Genomic DNA, 23314 nt, shown 5'->3' with positions numbered 1-23314 from the left:
CATAATTTATGAAGGCTAGGAGCCAGCTGTTTGAAGTCAACATAAAGTTACTTAAGCCCTTCACTACCAGAAGGTTTTAACCCCACCATGGCCAGGCTCAATTATGGAACGGTTTACATTAGAGATGAGCAAGCACACTCTGTAAGGGCAGTCACTCGAGCGAGCATCGCTCTTCTCGAGTAACTGCCTTCTCGTCTGAGCAGGCTCGGGGGGGGAGGGGGGGGGGGCAGTGGGGGGCGGTGGGGGGAAAGCGGAGGGGAGTGGGGGGGGGGGAGTGAGAGAGACCTCTCCCCCCCCAACTACCACCCGCCGCGCCCTCCGAGCCCGCTCAGACAAGAAGGCAGTTACTAGAGAAGAACGATGCTCGCTCGAGTAACTGCCCTTACCAAGCGTGCTCACTCATCTCTAGTTTACATGCATGTTTTTATACGTTACCCTTTCACAATCTATCCAAATGCACACTTTATTGTCCATAACTAAGATATAAAGTATAAGGGCTTCAACAGACGAACATATGTGCAAATACGCTCACCGAAACGCAGTGTATTAGCACATGAACAAGGTTTGTAGAGAGCAATAAACAGGGTGTTGTGCACATGTCTGCCCATAGTATTGTCATTTTTGCACTCGCAAGGCCAGTTCACTCCGTTTTCATGTAATTGAATGGCTATTTAATGCCTAATAAGGGGCAGCTGTCTTCTTTTCCCTGCATTGTCCGCAGTGTCACACCCTTCCTTTTTGATTTTTGGAACCTGCCATACACCTCTATGGCAGCTTGCTGTGTAAAACGCAGAAAGATAGAGCAGGTCCTAACTTTTCTCACGCTCATGAGAACGAACCAGTGGCAATCAATAGGTTGATTTTGAGGGCATAACTTTTACACGTGCAAAAACTTGCGCAAACACATTTGTCTGTTTAAGCTCTAACCCTATTCTAACCTGAGCAACAATGATGAGATGAGACAACATTAAGACACTATGGGTATTAGTGTATCTTGACGCCACCAGGAAACTAGGGGTTTGACAGGAGAAACGGCCCTGTCACACCCCTAGCTCCCCATTGGGTGACTTGTCAAAGGTTCTAGCAGCACAGTGTCTATTCACTGTTGCCCGCCGTGAATGGTTAGTAAGCATTCACGGCGGCCAACAATGAATACACACTGGCGTGGATCTGCTGCCACCGGCGTGAAGGACAGAAGCATGACATAGCAGCTTCAAAAGCCGCTGAAGACACTACAGTAGCAGCAGCGTCAACCGGTACCATGACGTGGAATGGAACCTTTGAAGTAGCGTCGCTCCGGTCTGTGGAACACCTGTGTACAACGGCTGCTGATGAAAAGACTAGGAGCGGGGAGCAGAGTCCTGGGTAAGCTACCGTTGCAGCTGCGAGCAGAGGCACGGGACAGCACAACAGCAGAGTCCAGCAGACGGGCGTCCACAGCAAAACAGGAGCGGCCAGCAGGAGCGGGAAGGACTGTGCTGTGCAGCAGAGGGCCAGGAACGCTGCAGCAGGAACTGGGAGGACAGCGCCAGGAAACCAAGATCATCTGCAGCGGGGATCACAGCAGTCCAGACAAATTAGCTGAAGGCCAGGAACAGGACAACAGCAGTGGCGACCACTATGAACGGCTGGGGGGCATGGCCAGGAATGCTGCAGCAAGAGCGGCGAGCACTGCAAACGGCCTGGGAGCCAGCGAGCCAGAACACTACAATTATACTGAGCTTCCAGGACCTGCAGGCAAGCCTTCTTTTGCAGCCAATCAAGTACAGGGGGCGTCACCACCCTGTCGCTCTTGACTCCACCTGGACTTCCTGGTGGCGTCAAGATACACTAATACCGACACTATGCAGGGGTTTATCAGGCAAATATTGGCATATAAAAGATTGCAAGTTTTGGTGCAAATATACAATACTGCTGTGTGAAGGTGCCCTTACTATGTGTTTTCTTTTGTTGTTTTCCCAGTACCCTTTCCAAAGGACGCAGCTTACAGTAGATGGAACAGACTATAGGCTTGTGTTTTTTTACAAACTCTATTCAGTACGAACAGTAGCAGAAAATTCTGCAACAAATTTGGTAAAATTTAAAATATGCTAAAGGTGATTTCACATACAGCATTTTTTTGGACAAACACTGCAATTTTTGTGGCAGTTTTTGATGGAGTTTTTTGAGCGAAAGCCAGAAGTGGGTACGAAATGAGGAATATAAAGGAAGGACTTCTACTTCTTCTTCCTGCTGCTTCCACTTCTGACTTTGGCTCAAAAATCGGCATCAAAAACTGCTGTGGCATTTTTTCCAAAAACTCCCTAAAAATAGCCATGTTTCTAAAATAAGCCATTTTCACACAATGCATATCTGGTCATTATTTTGTATGCTGACTTTTAAGCTAGAACCGGGGTGTAAGGTAATCAGATAAAAAGTATAGTGTAACAATGTCTGCTTTGGTGCACTTCTGGTTTGGGCTAGAAAGTATGTAAGGCATTTATTATGGTGGCATAAAAAGTAGCAAATCTTGGCAAAAGCCTTGCTTACATAAAAAAGTTCTATGTTTTTACTTTTGCGAGCTGCGTCTGCAGTACTGTGCCTGTAGTACCATTCTTGGATGCTGCGAAGTATCCGGAGCGGTGTGTTTTCAGCACACAGCAGCTCATTGCGGCTCTGCCAACTGCTGATCAGCGGGTACCCCAGGCGCCGGTCTCATGTTCCCATTTGCTAACAGCTTACCTCTAGACACTCAATTTTGACTTAACACTAAAAAAGGTCATTTGTTAACACAACTCATGAAACCTGTCATTTGTGTTTCTCTTCACAAACCAATGATTTGAAGCAACATTCTGTAATAGGCGGGTTCCGTATTCTCATTTGCCCAAGCAAACGAACTGATCATGTCATCACCAGCTCATTCACCCTTGGGTAACCTGCTTAGACTGAACGATAAGTGTTTAAACTGCCCGACAAATGTACGAGCCGGGGCTGAGTTTTATGGCGGGTGAAATTGAACGACGAAAGGGAACTGCACGCGTCACGTTCGTCGTATAGTCATTGCCTCAGGTGTAGGGTGGATTCAGATGACCGTATATCAACTAAGTTTTCACGCCGAGCCGATATACGGTGTCCTTGTCTGCTGGGGGGGGGGGGGGAATGGAAGAGCCAGGAGCAGGAACTGAGCTCCCGCCCCCTCTCCGCCCCTTGCCACTATTTGCTATAGGAGGGGGTGAGACAGGGGCGGAGCTAAGTCCCGGCGCTTAGCTCGGCCCCCGTCCCACCCCTCCCATTGCAAATAGTGGCAAGGGGCGGGAGCTCAGTTCCTGCTCCTGGCTCTTCCATCCTCCTCCCCCCCCCCTGCAGACAAGAACACCATATATCGGCTTAGCATGAAAACCGAGCCGATATACGGTCGTCTGAATCCACCCTTAAACTGAACAATTATCTTCACTTTTGCTCATTTGAATGATTTTCTGATTGATAATTGCAGTCTAAATGCACCGTTAGCTATACACCCAGGGAAACGGGTATCTGCGCCAGCTGGAGCTTGATATGCTCGCTTGGCTGTGCACGAAGAGAAGTATAGCCAAGTGAGCATATTGAGTTCTAGCTGGTGCCAGATACTTATCCCCCTGGGTGTATAGCTAAGCAAGCCAATAAAGCTACAGCTCTGCACTCCTCAGCACTACTGAAGAAGAGGCTCTTTGCCTCGAACCGCATCTCTTTGTTGGTTTATTCTGTAATAAAAGAGAAGTCAGGTTGAATATCTTTATCTCTGTGCTTCTCTCAGATTTAGAAGGTTGTGCCACATACCAGTTTTTCTCAGCCTATTCCGCATACCGATCTGTGAATCAGCCAACTTTACCCCAGAACTGGGCAGACCCTTATGGATTGTGGGCTTCCGGTTTTTCGGGAACCTGCAATCTAGAAGTACCTGCTTGACGCCCTTGGAAAAATCAAGTAATTCACGCAGCCATGTGAGGCATTTTTAAAATTATTTTTAATGGGTCCTAATTAGTTAAAATTTTATTTTGGGGGCCTAAATAGTTTAAAAATAATAAGTAGAGTTTGTAATAGGTCTACCTTAACCCCTTGAGTGGCACGCCCCGAAATTTTCCGGGCCGAGCTCCACTGCTCATAGCAACATAGCCCGGAAGATTTCCGGGCTATGTATCACTATGGGAGCTGCAGAGCACAATGCCACAAGCTGTGACAGTGTGCTCTGCCTGCACAGACCCACACAGAGCAGTGCAAGGGCTTTGAAAAACCAGCAGAAGATATTGCAGATATGTCGGCAATGTCCTGCTTTGTTTACAAGTTGCCATAGAGACCATCGGCTTGTCAGAAGCAAGCCGATGGTCTCTGTGGCAGGGAGAGCTTGGTGCTTGGCTGTGAGAGGACAGCTAGGTACTAGCTCTTACAGCAGAGATCAGAGAAAACCTCCGATCTCTGCTGTGTTAACCCTTTACATGCTGCAGTCTATGTGACTGCAGCATGTAAAGGGTTGTCACTGCAGCATGTAAAGGGCTGTCACCATCGGACCCCCGGAATGTGATCAGGGGTCCTGATGGGTCCCTGTGGAAGTCCCCTAAAGGGACAAAAAAAAAATGTAAAAAAATAATTAAAAAAAAAAGTTAAAAAATTAAAAAAAACACTTGTCTCCCTTTACTTTGTAAAAAATCAAAAATACAATCACACATGTGGTATCCATGCATCGTAATGACCCAGAGAAGGAAGTTAATACATTATTTAACCCCTTAATGACATGGCCCCTTTTTTTCTTTTTTCCCCATTTCTTTCCCCCCCCCCCCCCCCCTCTGTTTAAAAAATCACAACTTGTCCTGCAAAAAACAAGCCCTTATATGGCCATGTCAATGGAAAAATAAAAAAGTTATGGCTCTTGAGATGCAACTGCAAAACTAATTGAAGTTCAATGATTAGACCATTTTAAAAACCTGCCCTGGTGGGCACGACAGGGTGGTAGGAAACCTGCCACTCAAGGGGTTAAAGGGGTAATCGCAGAATCCACTTATATCCCCTATCTCTATAAAAGTCTGATCACGGGGGCCAGACAGCTGAAATCCCCCATCGATCACAAACTTGGGTGTTCTTTGTCCTCCTTTCCTCCTCACTGCACCCTCCACAGTGAGAAGGAACTTGTATGGAGCGACACTCAATGCGTGTTGCTGTTCAATTAATTTCCCTGGGATATAGCTGGGAACAAGCACTCCTGCCAATCCCAAATACTTGATCACTGCTCCATTTAAGGTCCCCCTCACTGCAGATATCACAATGAGGAGGAGAAAAGATGGACCCCCCATTGTTATGATTGGTGGGGGTCCCTGCATTGTAGCACCAACTGTGCAGAATTATATCACCTATAGGTGATAAACGTCATTTCTGGGGATACCTCTTTTAGGCCATCAATGAATACTTCTGGAAAAATCAAATATATTATTCCATATGGCCAAATTAAAGATTCAGTGGCCCAACGGATCACAGTATATGGTTATTGGTAAAAAGTAAAGTCCCCTGGTGCAAGATCTAAGTCATGATTGACTTCTCAGGTGACGTCACATGGTGACATTTTCTTGACTGTTTTTGCAGGGTGGTTTACCATTGCCTTCCCCAGTCATCTTTAACTCATTTTACCGACCTTGGAGGATTGGAAGACTGAGTCAACCTTGAGCCGGCTATTTGAATCCCGCATGGATTGAACCCGCAACCTTCAGGTCGTGAGCGAGAGCTTAGGACTGCATTTCTGCTACCTTAACACTCTGCGTGAAATCAACTGGTTCCTATTCTGAGGCTTTTGTTTAGCGTTAAATTACTTATTTGGTGACAAGCAGAGGGGGCTTGTCACTGGACACATTCACGGAGCACTCAAGAACACTTTGTAGGTTTTTACTTTTTTTCCCACAGGCAAAATTCTTTGAAATTCCAATTCCGAAAAAACACTGAGTCACCATAAAAAGAGGAAAATACTTAACAGATGACTTCAGTGCATTCACAGGGTGACAATGATGCTTGCGTTGCGCTGCTCCAACATTTTCCAGGAATTCTATTGTGCTGTGGTCGTACGTCTAAACAATATATTATTTCATTGTAGCCATTCTGTAGTTGGATCACAGTGTTTAGCAATGTACAGCGATGTCTGACGGAATGTGTCTACAAGGGGCCATGTGACTTTGAAGGCTTCTTTCAACTGGCAAATGTTCTCATGTCCTCGTTTCATGGTAGGCGTAGATGTTAGTCATCGTTTTTATCTTTCTTGATTGATTAAAACACCATAAAGTTTGGTCAAAATGGCCATAGGTTTAACTCTTTTGAAGTGTCTGATGGAGAAGTCTAGGCTCTGGAATAGATCTGGGATGGGAATTGGTTGCAGAATTTCTTTGCATAGAAATCTGGCTTTTAGTAACCTTAGCTTGAAAATTTGCCCTCGGGCACATAATTGGTCATTTCTTCACTCGCTCTCTTCTGACTGATATTTAATGCTACTTTAGCGTACAGCTTTCAGAATGTTGCTGAGTTTAGTTGACACTCCGTACTTCTGGTCAATAACAGAATCTGACCTACAAAGAATGTATGGAATGTATGTGACGCTCAACATATGATTTTAATGCTATTTGGCCCACTTTATTATATCAGCATAAATAGATATGCCTCCAGGGTCTGTGCTTTCTTCTTGTCATCGGCTAGAGGAACATATAGAGATAATTACGTATGCTTTCTTAAAAGCAGAGAACAATAATAGAGGTTAAACTTGGTATAAGGGCAAAAACACATGGCGAATGTGCTAATATGCTAGCCACTACTGAGCGTATTGGGGCATGAACCGGGGATTTGGGTTTTTTCGGACTATTCAAAAGCCCTTATTCCCCCTCCACCATCCTGAACTGTGGACACTTAACAGGAAAGGTTCATCAATTCCTGCTGCTTGCAGCAAATTCTGACCCTCCAATCAGCACTGTGCAACAGAAATCTGGATTCAGCTGAGCTGGCGATGTTTTTCCATGATTCAGTGATCCAATTTTTGTCTTCTTCTGCCCACTGCAGTCTTAGCTTTCTGTTTCCCTTAGGCCAGCCTCACACAGACGTATTTGCCCGCTCAAAATGTACGCATGCAATATGCAAAGAATTCAACCCATTGATTGGGTTGCACAATACAAAATGGAACATCTTCTATTTTTCGTATTTGTGCACCAAAGGTCCCCATAGGAGTCAATGGGGAAGGTGTGCGCAATATGCAAGGAGATACGTGAAATACTGCGTAATTCAGCTGGAAAAAGGACACATCTGGACCTCATTAGCCTTTTCCTTTGATGTGTCTTAGTGTCCCGCGGGCAAATGAACATGCCCTGCAGGCAGAAAAAAAGTAGAGTGAAATACGCACGCAAAAAAGTCTTGTTCAGCGCACAGATATGTTGCTCTGAGGCAGGCAGAATTATGCAAACGCTCGTGTGAAGCCGGCCTTAGACATCAATATCACTGGTTGTCTGCTAATATTGCATGTTCACATGCATTAGTTGGAGTAGCAGCATGGTACAAATTGCTTGTCTCTGCACCATCATTAGAAGGATTCTTGATATCCTCCTCTGACCCCTTTCATCAACCAGTTGTTAACATTCACAGGATTCCCTTCCGTTGGCTGTTGTTTCCCGGTCGCACCATTCTCGGTATACACTCAACACAGCCGCATGAGGCAGACAGTGCTTGAGATCTTGGCCCCGGCTACAGTTCTTCCTCTCCATACAGAATGCATTTGTCACAGCACAACCCCACGTTGACATGGAGAGATGGATCAGTCGATGAATGAGTGCTTGACCATTCATCAGGGCAGCTCATCGGGAACATATTCACACAGCTGAATGATCGGGCAAATGAAGTTCTTATGGACATTTGTGCTGGATCATTGGCCCGTATAGAACAGCCTATTCCTTGACAGTCATTTTGATACCAGTATTTGGAAAAATATACCTCTTTTGGGCCCATTGCTTCATAGGCCTGTAAAAAAAAGGAAGCTTTCTCCAAAAGTCTTAAATCTGTACTAAAAAAAAAAAAATCAAAGACAGAAAATCTTCTTGAATGGACAAACAAATAGAACCACAAAATGATCTTTTCTTCCAGAACATAAACATATTGAAAAAAATGACTAAGACCCGGGAAATGATATCAGCGCTGCAGCCTGAATGTCACATTGATTCCAGTAAGAAGAGATTTACTGTTACTGACACTTTTCAAGTGCCTTGTGTTCAGCTCCTACAACCCTGACGCATTTATGAGTAAGGAAGAAGCTTCTAGTAGGATCTTATCCCCAGTATTGTCATTTGGGGTGTTTTTAATAATGCTAAATAACTCAGTGCTGAGATCTCTTCCACCGGCTGAGATTCGAGTTATACTTCAATACTTCAAATATCATTCAAAATAGCAGTAAAATAATAAGGAATAAACTGAATCCGGAGCTTATGGAACTGTATTCTTAATTATTTCAGTACAGAAGATAAAGATGTAGTAAGAATCATGTACTGTATTGCTAAAAGTACAAACGCATCAAGTCACTAACTGGTGGACAAAATGGAGCAAATGGATAAATACTGGCCCTCTGCATACTACCAGGGTCTATAGTGATTGAACCTGCCCTGCAGTTTATCAGATGGTACATTTTTGGCTCCCTTTTCTTCTAACCGAGCTTGACTGATGAAGGGGCCTACCCCAAAATGCATATCTGCTGGTTTTAATTGACACAATAAAAAAGAGAAGTTGGATTAATATTATCCCACTGCCTGTTGAAATTCATTGGAGAGCGACAATGGGCAACCAGTATTGTTTCTCCGTAAGCTTCCTCCATGACTGGCTTCCAGGAGTAGACTTGCCCAGACTATGGCTCCTCTTCTCCAGACTTCCTCTGAAGCTGGGCTCCCAGACTAGACTAGCCTGGACTAGGCTCACCTTCAGCCTCTCCTCTCTCTCAGACTCTCTAAGACTTGACTAGACTCAGATTTCCCCTCAGGCTTGACTGACTAACCCCACCCATGCTCTGTCCTTTATAATTTACCCACTAGCCAATCCTGGGCTAAGGAGAATTCTCCTGCCCAATTCCATTCCTAGCTGGAGGTTACTCATAGATAATATAGTGGGTTAGGGTGCATAGTCATGTACAGTTAGACAGATACAATGCCAGACATTAACCATTTAATGGCCAGTTAACGTCAATACACATAGACATACATTAAGACTCAGATGAACATACACACACCATATGAGGTAACTATTAAAGTGCTGTGGGACCCCAACTCTGGGGTACTACATATGAACCTTCTTCAACCAGCTACATGTTGTCCACGTTGCTCATTTTTATGACTACTAATTTGACTTGCTTGATAAAAATATACTAATCCTCGTGGTAGTCTACGCTCTATGAATGCATCATGTTTTCAGACGAAACTGATGATTCAAAAACTGTTGTTTGGCTTCTTCCTTGCCCACCTGAAATCTTGACAATAAAAACATCTGAACACTCTCCCAGTACGTGGGTGTAACAAGCTTATCGCCTTGTGAAAAAAACAATGTTCTATACTGTAGCTGAATATTTTCCAGATGTGCTCGAGAGTAGGCATATGACTCTGGCTGATGATTTGAAGCAATGTCAAACGTTCCGGTTACCCAGAATGTCCTGTCTTTGAGCACCTCATTTTCCCACTTGTACACAAAATATTTATAGACATAGCCAAGTTTTGTGGACTTTTTTTAAAGGAATTTCTGTCTTTTGATAGCCAAGAATCATCCTTCTTCCTGCTCTGAAGTGGGAAGCCGTGTACATTTTTCTTGCCTGCTGAGCTGCTCTGGATCACTTAATGCTCTGCAGCTGATAAAGAATGTTTTATGGTTATACAAGATGTCAACTGTTCATTTGTTTTATGTCTGCAGACCATGGGCATATATTTTGTAAAGAGAAGTTATGGATTTGAAGAGAAATGTGCTCTTCGTTAATCTGCGAATGTGGTGATTCTTCACTTTTGCCACATTATACCTAAAAAATAGTTTTATAGTTCCATTATATTTCGACACGTATCTGCTCTAAAATGTATAGGGGTTCACTTATACACTTTGTTTTCTCCCGAGCCATAGGGCTTTTAAAGAAGTTCATGAGTTCTCTACTGTATCTCCATTTGGCTTTCTTATGTTATACAGACTCCGTATGTATGGAGGTATTTTTCCTTAAAAGCGTTGCTTCCAGGAGAATCACAGAAAGTCTAGCAGTGTCTGCATGGCAATGTACAGATCTTTCATGAATTGATATTCAGTCTCTGTGCGCAGGAAGCGCCACGTATCTCACCCTTATGGTTCCTTTTCTTGTCTGCTAGATTGCTGTTTGCAAATGATATACTTGACAATGATCTGATGGAAAATGCATGGCAGGCAAGAGCTTTATTTAACAAAACAAGTATATCAGCAAGAGAGAACTTTGACCAACTCGAAACCAACACATTTTTGTGACCTGATTCTCGGGTGTTACGATCGTGTGGGCAACTAGGCACGGGGCCTACACAATCGTGACTGGGAGATGGATGGGTAAACAGGGGTTTCGGACAACTGGCCCTGAACTACAGGGAAGATGATAAGGCCCTACTTACTATGCAGGGCGATCGCCTCTATAAAGGTGGCCCCACTCTGGAACCTCAGCCCTGCTCTCCCTGAAATGGGAATACTCACTTCTATGGGAGATAAGAAATAGTATAGCGCTTTCCGCTCAGTTGTTTCTGTAACTCCTGACCACCACCGGTCACCACTGGACAATTTTCTTCAAGATCTGTTCATTTTTGAGCAATTGTATTCATAGTTGGCCAGTATTAAAAAAGGAGAAGATTAACAATAAAATTATTGTTTATCATCAATTATGATGTAAAATACAGTAATTAACAGTTACACAATTAATAAATGTAAATGATGCTCAGTGGCATTGCTGCCTGGAGCATAACCAGGTCCTTGTCTTCATTGCTGTGGACTGTTTTTCAACAAGAGTCATGTACACTATTGGGGAATGCATGGCACTATATGTGGTACAAGGATCCAAAATCTGTATACATACATATACGGGGTTATTATAAAACAGCTTCCTGATGGAAAACCCTCATAATTGCTGTTTAATGATAGTCAGATACAAAAATTTGATATCAATGGAAACAAACTCAAAAGTTTTCATTTAGCATAACTGTCTACCCTAAGACATCCTTGTTACCTATAGCAACCAATCACAGCGCAGCTTTCGTCACTCAAACTGTTGAAGTAAAATGAAAGCTGTGCTATGATTGGTCGTTATGGGCAACAAGGACAGTCTTACTGTCAGACAGCTTTGCTAAAGGAGGCCCAAAAAGTTTTATTCTGCCAAAGTCAAGACTAGGGAGATATGAGACAAAATTGCCGCCAACGAAGACAGTAGAGCATTTTGTGTCCTAGATTTTGATGTCTACCAGTCTGTTATTAATGTGCAAAATAATTTTCAAACAAAGTTTGGTGAAGATTCACCCAGTGGGCACACAATTTGTGTTACTTTAATTTTAGGGTAAAAAGTTGAATCTGTAGTCAAAAATCAACCAGCTGTCCACCAGTGAGTGTGGAAACGGTGGAGCGCGTCCATGCAAGTTTCACACAAAGTCCTCAGAAATCCGCCTTTCACCTTTTGGGTACAGTTAACAAACACAATATCAGAATCTGGGGAAGGGAAAACCCACCTGTCCAGGTGGAGCATATGAGCGACTCCCCCAAGGGGAATCTATTTTGTGCTAGAACCTATAGGAAAATGTACGGCCCTTCTTTGTCCTTGAGGAAGCAATCCTGGGGATTTTGACCCTAGACGCTACAGATATGAGTTCTGCCACAGCCACAACAGGAAATCCCAGGTTTCATCCTCCAGCAGGATGGGGCACCCCCTTCATTTTCACAATGAAGTCAGAGGTGAGCTCAATAGGCGACTATTAGAGATGAGCGAGTATACTCGCTAAGGGCAATTGCTCGAGCGAGCATTGCCTTTAGCGAGTACCTGCCCGCTCGAGACTGAAGGTTCGGGTGCCGGCGCGGGGGAGCGGTGAGTAGTGGCAGTCAGCAGGGGGAAGCGCGGGGGAGAGAGCTCTCCCCTCCGTTCCTCCCCGCTCTCCCCCGCCGCTCCCTGCCCACCGCCGGCACCCGAACCTTTTGTCTCGAGCGGACAGGTACTCGCTAAGGGCAATGCTCGCTCGAGCAATTGCCCTTAGCGAGTATACTCGCTCATCTCTAATAGGTATGACTCTCAGGCACTTATGCAAAGGTCCCGTACAGAGGTACCTTAAGAACGTGTGCAGCGCTCGAAACCCATTAGTTGATTCATTGACTTGTTATAAGTCACTCCTGGACTATAATATTATTGATGCTGGAATTTAATAAAGTGGGATCAGCTTTTATCTCCTGACAATTTCTTCTTTCTTGCCTATGAATTCTAAAAAAAATTCTTTAAAAATTGTGCACTAGATGTGGAGAACATTTTGCATGTTTTGTTAAGACACAAAGAGTTAACATCACATTCAGTAGATACATTTTACACTGATTTCTATTGTACGGCTTGGAATAATGGCCATGTCTGTTTCCTGCTGCTACTAAATACTGTACCTGAGAAAACAATTATGGCGCAGCTGGACGCAAGTCCAACCTCTCGTACTCCAGTCACCAGTTACCGGGCTGTCCTGGAATGTTTATATCACGGGCTCACGATAAAAGCAATTTAATTATATCTCCAGAATACATATTTACATTAGACTGAAGCCAGTTTGTTGTCTTTTCCTCAGAACTAAGACTAATGTTTTCTAGATGTGTGAGCTGATAGGAGCCGACATTATAATGTTGTAACCGTCACATACCGTGTGTGATTAAAGCTTTCGTACACACACTTAGCAGTGCACCGCCAACCTTTTGACTGCAAGCAAATATTTCTATCAAGAGTTCTGCAGCGAGCAAAATGCTCTGACTTCAGTCTAAATGGTCAAAGGTTAAGAGGCTTGGCAACCTTTTTGGAGAAACATTTGAAATATTCAATTCGTAACGCCAGTATAAAAATAGTGCTTATGACTTGCTCTTTATATGGCACCAACATATTCTGCTACGTAGTAGTGTGCTCAACCTCACATCGGCATCATTTCTGCAAGACCTGTAAATATCAGGTTCAAATACAATTCAAATCTTATCAATTCAGACTCTTGGGTACTCTATAGGCCAGTTCTCTCCATGCTTCTCTATTCTCTACAGCTGCTTTCAGTTGCCCAATGTCCATTGTCGTGTTCTTCTTGATGGTGTCCAGCCAACGTGTCTTTTGTCTTCTCTGTTTCCTTTTACCATTGACCATCCAAGTAGCATCTCTTTTTCCAGTAAATGCACCTTCATTATGTGTCCAAAGTAAGACTGACTTCCAGGGACACCTCTGGGTTGATACGGTCCAGGACAGCTTTGTTGGTGACCCTAGCTGTCCAGGGGATTCGTAGAAGTTTTATCCAACACCACAGCTCGAAAGCTTCATTTTTTCTTCAGTCTGCTATCCTCAATGTCCACGTCTCACAGCCATATGTTGCAATTGGGAAAATGATGGCTGTGATTAATCTTCGTTTGATGGCTAAGGAAAGGCTGGACAAGGATGAGGTGACTCAATGCTAAATTCCAAAGAGAAGCCCGTAATGAATAGTAGACCATTTCTAATAGCTGTAAGCAGGGGCTTAACTATAGAGGGTGCAGGGGATGCGGTTGCACCTGGGCCCAGGAGCCTTAGGGGGCCCATAAGGCCTATCTTCTCCATATAGGGAGCCCAGTACTATGAATAAAGCATTATAGTTGGGGGCATTGTTACAGTTTTTGCTTTGGGGCCCAGAAGCTTCAAGTTATGCCTCTGTGCAGCATGGTTTAGGTATGGGTATGGCTACAGATACAGATAGAGGGGGGCCCCAGCTCACCTTTTGCATCAGGGCCCCTGAGCCTTTAGTTACGCCCCTGGCTGTAAGTAACATTTTGCTATAACATTTCTAAAATTGCTTCAAGGCAGTTGCTGCAGGACTTATTGTGTTAAGGACCCCAATGAGCATCTTAATTTTAATATTATATACTGAGCCTTATTCTGTTGGGCAAGAATTTAGACAAGAGTGTTTATATTGGCTTTTGTCGTGTTGAGTGGAATTTCCTTTTCCATTCAATAAATTATTTCGAGGGGTAAATAGATCTTGAGCGACATTTACAAGTAAAGCTAAAGTACACTAAATGCATTACATGTCAACAATGAATGGGATTTTCCTCTGATCTTCTAATTTGATCACTTTCCAGCATGGGCAATAAATTATAAGTTTATTGTCAGTAGGGGGCAGCTTATTTGTGGGAGCATACGAAGGTTCAACATCTAGACAGTGTGTCACAACTCATTAGCTACAATAGAAGGAATTAGGACCGAGGTGACATCACAGCATCCTGACCCACATGATCTACGCACCGGCACATGCTCAGTGTTATTCTGGTGTTGTACATCAGTGCTTGTTTGCGCACATTTATTCTATTTCCTCTTCACTATGGACACCAGTTATTCTTCTTCTTGAGGGCGTTTCTGATCCAGTCAATGGCTTTAGTCCTGTTTCACAGTTCAATAAGTCTGTTTGGTCTTTATGTTATATGGGATATTGAAACATCTGTCTCCTGACTAATTGCATTAGACTTCCATCTGATTAAGTGTGTGCTTATGTAACATCTAGTCTGCATAATTTGTTATCCATTGTAGCAACCTTTATACCGGTTTCCAACTAGGGTCTCCCCAGCTTTCTGATGTGGGGTTGCCCTCATCAGGGCAAGTGCTCTGCTTTCAGCATCTCCATGAATCAGTAGGTTAGGTATGGATTCTCCCGTTTTTCAATATATTAACGTTAGACATTGTAAACTAGTCTTAAGATGCTCCAGATTTATCATAATGACTCTGCTAAATGATAAATCTTTCATATTTTAAAACGGTCTAGTCTAAGTTTATAGCACCTATACGTTGGCTTGGATTACGCGACGAATTGTGCCAAAATTGTGGCGCAATTCCCAATAATTCAGCCCAATTTTTTTAGACAAAACCAAAAAATGGCCAAAAGTGTTTAAAAACACATAGAAAATGTGGCACAAATCATGTTCTCTGGTGTAATGTGCTGGTCGTATTGACTAATAAATAAGCTACATTGTGTGTATATCCTTTCTTACTGGACACATTTTTACATTTTGCATCCAGCTCGGACGTGTCATCAGTGTTATACTAGGGTTCGCTCGGTCCACCAAAGGTAATTACTCTTAAAGTCCATCCTCTATGTATACAGAAGATGCACATGGAGAGCGTATCATCACTGCCATCTGACAGCCAATGTATAAATCAACTCATAAGAATAAAATCCTGTGATTAGTTTCCAATTCAATTTCATATGCGGTTGTCGCTGCAGAACCATTGAGACCCTTTTTGTTTTAGGGGTCCATTGCTATGCCAAAGCCTGGTCCCACTGGGGGATTCTCTTTTATTCCGAATGGTCAGTCCAATCCTGAGCATCAGATAATTGTTCCGTAGACTAGTAATATATATATGTTGCTTGGGAAAAAATATTGTCATCACATGTGTAAACATAAAATTACTCTGGATTGACTCTCCATAGCCTCTCTATGGATGTCACATAATTTACTTAGCTCTGATTTACAGTGTCATAGGAAGAATACACGGCTGGATGAGTAATGTTTTCATATGTGTGGTACTGGCCAATGTCTTATTCTGTTACTCCGGACAGTAAAGACATAAACGCACTGAGCCTGGACAACGTTTGCTGCTCAACACTGTATTGATATCAGTTCAGACTATTTTATTATACCAGGAATGTCTCAGACCCAATGATATAGTGGCATAGTAGAGGAAGATCTTCAGGCTTCATGTCTACGTTTCTTCTGGATTTCATCTCATGTGTATTTATGCCTAAACCAAATTTACTGAAATGTTAAGGAAGATGTTAAAGTTTTACAAAAATGAAAAAAATGATTGTAGCTCTAATATATATAACACATAGTAAGTATAGTAGAGAAGGTGGAACGGTAAATTGCAATTCCTTAAAACACGTGAGTTGAGTTGAAACATGCCTAGGGCAGCTTTAATGAATGGACAAAACGTGACGCTGCACCAAGTATCCCCACAGACCCCACCAGTTTCAAACATCTACTTGGGTATGATTTACAGAGAAGGAAATAAGTATTTGATCCCTTGCTGATTTTGTACGTTTGCCCACTGTCAAAGACAGGAACAGTCTATAATTTTTAGGGTAGGTTAATTTTAATAGTGAGAGAGAGACTATCCTTCAAAAAATCCAGAAAATCACATTGTCTGAATTATATATATTTATTTGCATTTTGCACAGAGAAATAAGTATTTGATCCCACTGGCAAACAAGACTTGGTGGCAAAACCCTTGTTGCCAAGCACAGCAGTCAGATGTTTTTGTAGTTGATGATGAGGTTTGCGCACATGTCCGAAGGAATTTTGGTCCACTCCTCTCTGCAGATCATCTCTAAATCTTTAAGATTTCAAGGCTGTCGCTTGGCAACTCTGATCTTCAGCTCCCTCCATAAGACTGGCTAGGCCGCTCCATGACCTTAATGTGCTTCTTCTTAAGCCACTCCTTTGTTGCCTTGGCTGTATGTTTTGGGTCATGTTTTGGGTAATGTGTTACCAATGGTTTTTTTCGTGACTGTTGTCCCAGCTGCCTTGAGATCTTTAACAAGTTCCCCCCATGTAGTTTTAGGCTGATCTCTCACCTTCCTCATGATCAAGGATACCCCATGAGGTGAGATTTTACATGGATGCCAAATGACAATCATTTTGTATGTCTTCCATTTTTTTACTATTGCACCAACAGTTGTCTCCTTCTCAGCCAGCATCTTACTTCTGGTTTTGTAGCCGACTCCAGCCTTGTGCAGGTCTATGATCTTGTCCCTGACATCCTTAGAAAGCTCTTTGGTCTTGCACATGTTGTAGAGGTTAGAGTCTGACTGATTGAGTCTGTGGACAGGAGTCTTTTATACATTAAGACAGCTGTCTTTAATGCAGGTAACAAGTTCATTAGGAGTGTGTAACTGGTCTGGAGGAGCCGGAACTCTTAATGGTTGGTAGGGGATCAAATACTTATATTTATTTGCATTTTGCACAGAGAAATATGTAATTTAGACAATGTGATTTTCTGTTTTTTGGGGGGATATTCTATCTCTCACTGTTAAAATTAACCTACCCTAAAAATTATAGACTGTTCATGTCTGAGAGCGGCAAACTTACAAAATTAGCAAGGGATCAAATACTTCACTGTATGTGTGGTCCCTGGATGATGATCTCCAGTTGGACTCCTGAGCACCCGCTGCTTCACCAACAGTCAGGTAATTTGTATGTATAGTACAGATCTGAGCAGCAGCCGCAAAGCCCTGCCACTTCGGTGACATGATTGGTATCACCTACGAAACGCTGTTCCTTTATGCAGTTGATATCACACACTCAGCTCTGACTCCTTGATAACACAATCCTCGCCATCCATAAAACTCCACTCTTTTTAAGGATGAGGCTGGCATAACTGATGATATCACAAGGAGGAGCCAGCAGTATAAAGAGCTGGGCAGACACCATCCTCCCTCCTGCATGGGGTTCAGTGCTGGAGTAGACCATAGACCTCCGGGAGGGCCTAGTACAGAAGCAGACCTAGCCCAGCAGCGGTTACAGTAGTACAGCAGAGAGAGGGACAGTAACAAGGAAGACCAATACCGTGTTTCCCCCAAAATAAGACACTGTCTTATTTTTTTTTGGGGGGGGGGCTTATACTCACCTGGTCTGCGGCATCCCGAGGCCTTCCGATGGTGTCCGGCGGTGGCGCGGCGTCCTCCTCGTCTCACAGCTGTCTTCTGCTGGTGACGGGCTTTGAATACCCTGCCTCCAGCAAAGCGAGCGACGGCAGCCAATCACAAGCGGTGCTCGATGAGCCAATCACAGCCATTCAGTGAGTATTGATTCTTTTGGTGGGGAGGGGCGACCTGAGATAGCTCCTATTTTTGGGGTAGCCTTATATTTCAAGCCTCCCCTTAAAACCCAATAGGTCTTACTATCAGGGTAGGACCTATTTTCAGGGGAAAAAACCCACAATACTCGCCTCCTACCTGGCATCTGTCTCCCTGGCATGATGGTCTCCCTGACGTGATGGTCTCCCCGGCGGTGCGGCAAACTGCTTGAAAATTCCCCCCACTGTCATCTCCCTGCTCGGTTTTGAATTCCCCCACCATCAGCACTATGTAAGTGAGCTCTGTGATTGGATTGAGCGTCAGCCAATTACAGCCGGTGCTCGATAAACCAATCACAGCCGTTCAGTGATGTCATTCACTGAATGGCTGTGAATGGTCGAGCGCAGGTGCTCGATCCAATCACAGTGCTTACTTACACAGTGCTGACGGCCAGGGAATTCAAAGCCGAGCAGGGAGATGACAGCGGGGAGAATTCTCAAGCAACTAGCTGCATCGCCGGGGAGACCATCACGGTGGGGACACAGACGCCAGCTGGGAGGTGAGTATTGCGGCTCTTTTTTTTTTTAACCTCACTCGAGTATAAGCCGAGGGGGGCTTTTTCAGCACAAAAAAATGTGCTAAAAAACTCGGCTTATACTCAAGTATATACGGCAAGTATCAAATATTTCAAAACAAATACAATATAGTCACATTGGCCTTTGACCTTCAATTGCGAACTAACTAGGAAAAAGGAAAATACGATATCCAAATTACTAGATTCATGACTTAAACCAAAAGATTAAAAGGGATTTCAATTTGCTTATGATTCAAACAGTACAATGCACAGAATTAGGCCATCAGGATATAGAATATAGATACTTCTTGGTGTGCGGGTAGGTTGTTGCATAACATAAACACAGAGGAGAAAAGATTCTTCAGCTGCAGAAACATGTGTAAGAATTTGACAAATGTCTCTCCAGACAGAACAATGAAGCAAGGAAATGCCGGCCTGAAGTTCCGGGCTGTAATCTAACCCCACACAGATCATTTAGTTCAATTGAAAATTAGCAGTTTCGTACTCAAAATATGTTTAAAGACCCAGTTTCTGTAATTCTACATCTTGATTTCAAGGTCAAATTATCTCAAATGTTAAAGATTTTTATATATGCAGTTGTGAAAAATATCTATCTTGCAGTAGTAGTAATGTCTCCTCTATTTCTTTCTAGAGCATCACAGCGAAAGACAAATATTATCAAAGCTTGAACTAAACCCATCCAATGATCATCTTGAAATTGACATAGAAGGAAACCAAACTTTTACCTGCAGGTAAGAATATGAAGTGCGCTGTCAATCAGTAATAAAGATATCTGTGTAGCTCCAGGTAATTGGTCTATAATCCTTGTGAGTTACAATGACACATCCAAGTGACTCCCTTTTAATACACTGGTATGTGATTTATTGTAAAATGACCACTCCCTTGCTTGACAATTAGTGCCAAGTAAAGAAATCACCCACTAACTGGAAATGTATAAATACTACATTATCTTTATAGATTTATGCCAAGAAGGTGTGCAAATAAATATCCGAGCACTAAAATTACTACAGAAACTTTTGCTATACTCATTGCATTCAGTACTTTAACCCGTTCCAATCCACTGTCTGACGTCTAAAGACATTCCGGTTGAAGACTGTACAGCTCCGATGTCGGAAAATGTTCGGCAGGGTATTCTTACTGTAGATTACTGGCCGCTTTGTTGTCGGGGGCCTCTCCAGTATGTCCCATTCTGCAGTACTGGCTCTAGCCAGCAGATGGCGGCATTGTATAATGGCAGAAAGAGAAAGCCCCCTAGGAAACCCTGAATCCAAAATTGGATTACATAGGGTTAATGTTTCTCATTAATTACAATGTCTTTATCAATGGAGCATATGCCTTGAATTTCTGTAGAAAGCAGTTAATCATAGAATGGTAGATTTGGAAGGGACCTCCAGGGTCATCGGGTCCAACCCCCTGCTCAGTGCAGGATCACTACATCATCCCAGACAGATGTCTGTCCAGCCTCTGAAGATTTCCATTGAAGGAGAACTCACCACCTCCCGTGTCAACCTGTTCCACTCATTGATCCCCCTCACTGTCTAATATCTAATTTGTGTCTCCTCCCTTTCAGTTTCATCCCATTGCTTCTAGTCTTTCCTTGTACAAATGAGAATAGGGCTGATCCCTCTGCACTGTGACGGCCCTTCAGATATTTGTAGACAGCTATTAAGTCTCCTCTCAGCCTTCTTTTTTGCAAGCTAAACATTCCCAGATCCTTTAACCGTTCACCATAGTTATATCACCTGTAATGGGGGAACCAGTCTAAATTAAAAAAAAATCTACTCACCTGTACTGGAAATCAATATGTCCATTTTTTGAGATGCGAAAAACGGGAAGCAGCAATATTGAAAGAGGTTGTCTAAAGAAGACAACCCTTCTTAATAGCAGGGGATAGTTTCCCTAACCCCGCTGATCCGCTCTCTTACTACTAGGAGAATGCCTATTCCTTTAAATTGTAATAATGTATAGACTGGCGGGTTCTACCACAGAGCATGGGACCCCACTCTGTTCCCGTATAAATGATTCACTTTGCTTCCATCATTTAGAGTATTTATTAGACCATATATAAACAGCAGGTCCTAATTATTATTATTGGCCCATAAGGTGGGCATTTCTTTTTATTTCTTATTGCCTCGTATCTCACTTTAACACATGTCCAAAGTGTCCCTAAATAGGTCCGGTCACAGTGAGACATTAAACTAAATATTATGATTCAAATAAAAAGTATTTTATCTTAAGAGGTATGTGAACCTCACCCTGTTTTTTACAAGTTATTTGTCTGTCTGTAGACGAAGCCAGGAATGGCCACCCAGTGCTTGCGTGGGAATGTGTGAGTTCATGTGGTTGTCACAAGCTGACGCAGTCCGTGTGCATATCACTCAGTGGCTGGAAGTCCTCTCACAATGATCACCTCCGCAACAGCATCACTCTCAGGAAGGCGACAGACGGACAGTCTCAGCTGGAAGCCAGAAATCTTGTCTGGGAAGGAACAAGGAGTGGTCATGGATGTTGCTAAAGACCCCAGTGACTTTTAACAGCCATTCATTTATTTTTAAGTTAGTGGATTTCCTTTAGTTTTAATGTCTCAAGCTCATACTTCCATCGGAACAGTAGCCCCGTTCCTATCACAATACTCAATGAGTCAATGAAAGTGAAATTGTAATGAATTTCGGTTGTCTGTTCTTTATGCACGGCCAAATGACTGGACCATTCTGCACCAAATTTGCCACATAAATCAGGTGCTTCTAAAAGATTTAGTAGGTTTCTGCTCTTTAGAACCTATTCTTAACATATACGCAAAAAAATGGAAAGAGAAAGTCACAATACAAACATAAATATTAAAGGAGTTGTCCGGTTACTGGACAAGCTTGCGTCAATTGGACCCATTGTAGTAAAATAATAAGATGAACTATATTAACCACTCTGTGGCTGCCAGCATTCAGTGATGCCGCCCCGCTGTGGTCCCAGTTATTGATGCAACAGATGATGTCACAATAAATCAGGGGACTGCTGCAGCCAATAAAATGTTGCAACGTCATGTTTCTAAACTTCTGGCGTCATGGCACTCTAGGCGTGAGCGCCAATATCAGAATGAGTCGGGGCACTGCAACCTCTCATTGGCTGCAGCAGTTGACCTGATTTCCTGTGACATCATCTGTCACAGGAATCACCGGGACCACAGCAAGGTTGCAGTTCTGAATCCCGGCCGCCGTGGAGTAGTAAGTATAGTTCATTCTATTGTTTTAAAACAGGTCATCCTACTGAACTGGGGTTCTCCAGTTACCGGACAACCTCTTTAATTAAAATCCCTTCGGGATGCCACCAGTTAGACAACAACTTTCTTCACAAATCAAACCAGCCGTTTTTCTTTACTTGCCATGAACAGACTGTACTTTATTATGTTTATTATGTTGGCTTCATATCAGTAGTAAACAAAGTTTGTAACCACACAAACAACAGTTACACGAAATAGACCCATGTGAAGCCGATTAATTCTGCTAGTAGGTTTCAATAGCCGGAGTAATATCTGTATGAAGGGTTAACACAAAAGTAGCACTTAAGTTAACACAACCATACCAATTAATTAAAACATATAAATTATACAAACGTCTGTTGGAGATAACTAGAGTCACACGAACTGAGTCTTGGGGAGAGAGCGGTGGAGGGCTAGAAAGAACGAAAATGCATTTCTGTGTGTGTATTGTGAAATATGTTGGTTTGAGCTTATTTTAGCAAGTTGTGCTTCAGGCCAACATCTAATGAAAACTACGATATGAAATTATATTTATTACTATGATGATGATAATTATGAAAATTAGTTCATATATTGCAGATATGCAGTAGTTAATATTGTGAAGGTCTGTCAGCTACATTGAACACTCAATAGGTTCTTGAAATGTCTTTACAGAGGAACTGGACCCATGACATGGTATTGGGAACATTTACCATATTATAACCATAGCAGAATGGAAGTAACATCTGGAAGGTGTTTAGAACCCGATCACAACCACCTCCACTGTAGCTATTTAACACTCACCAGAGCCCAAGTGGAGGATACAGGATATATAAGATGTTGTTATAAATATCAAGCCAAGTGTAACCTGCGACTCCAGGCTAAGATATATTTATATGTAAAAGGTAAGTAATACATTGCTGTCCCATGTTTGATCAATTTTATACATTTATTACAACTGATGTAGATGCCTAGAAATAAAGAAAACTAATGCATGACAGTTGCATGTACAGTATGCTTTACATACTACATGGTGGTTTCCTTTCTGTAGAGAATTGGATCTACCTGAACAAAATCCACAAACATTATACTGGTATTGTACCATTACTATCGTTATACATTAGCCTCTTCCCCCAGCAATTTTGGACAAACTCAGTTTGTTCTGAGGGAAAAGGACATTACAGTTTAGAACAAACAGAATTGTATCAGGGCTACCAACATGCCAAGATTGTTGGCTTTAAAATGATACCAAAAGTATGTCTGTAGCCCTTATAGAACCAGAGTTTCAGCAGTTTAAAATAGGGGCAGGTATACTGAATTTACAGCTGTCCTTTTTAGTCAGTGTGTGCAGAGGAGAGAGGGAGGGGAGATCAGCCCGTAGCAGAGACGATCTGGGATTTTTGTTCATGTTATCAACCCCCATCAATTAGAGAGCAGATTTGCTCCCTGATTATCACATAT

General features: G+C 42.8%; 1 protein-coding gene across 1 annotated transcript in view; it reads left to right on the top strand.

The window, feature by feature from the left end:
• LOC136580796 (vascular endothelial growth factor receptor kdr-like) overlaps nt 1–23314 on the top strand; it is a 203148-nt gene that overhangs the window by 32856 nt on the left and 146978 nt on the right. The window contains exons 2-3 of the mRNA XM_066581654.1: nt 19253–19352; nt 22529–22758. Coding sequence (XP_066437751.1) covers nt 19253–19352; nt 22529–22758 — 330 coding nt within the window. The remainder of the gene's footprint in view (nt 1–19252; nt 19353–22528; nt 22759–23314) is intronic.

The sequence above is a fragment of the Eleutherodactylus coqui genome, chromosome 10 (genome assembly GCF_035609145.1).
Source record: "Eleutherodactylus coqui strain aEleCoq1 chromosome 10, aEleCoq1.hap1, whole genome shotgun sequence".
NCBI classification, from domain to species: Eukaryota; Metazoa; Chordata; class Amphibia; order Anura; family Eleutherodactylidae; genus Eleutherodactylus; species Eleutherodactylus coqui.
Note: the sequence above shows the minus strand (reverse complement) of the source record. Positions and strands in the feature narration are given on the sequence as shown.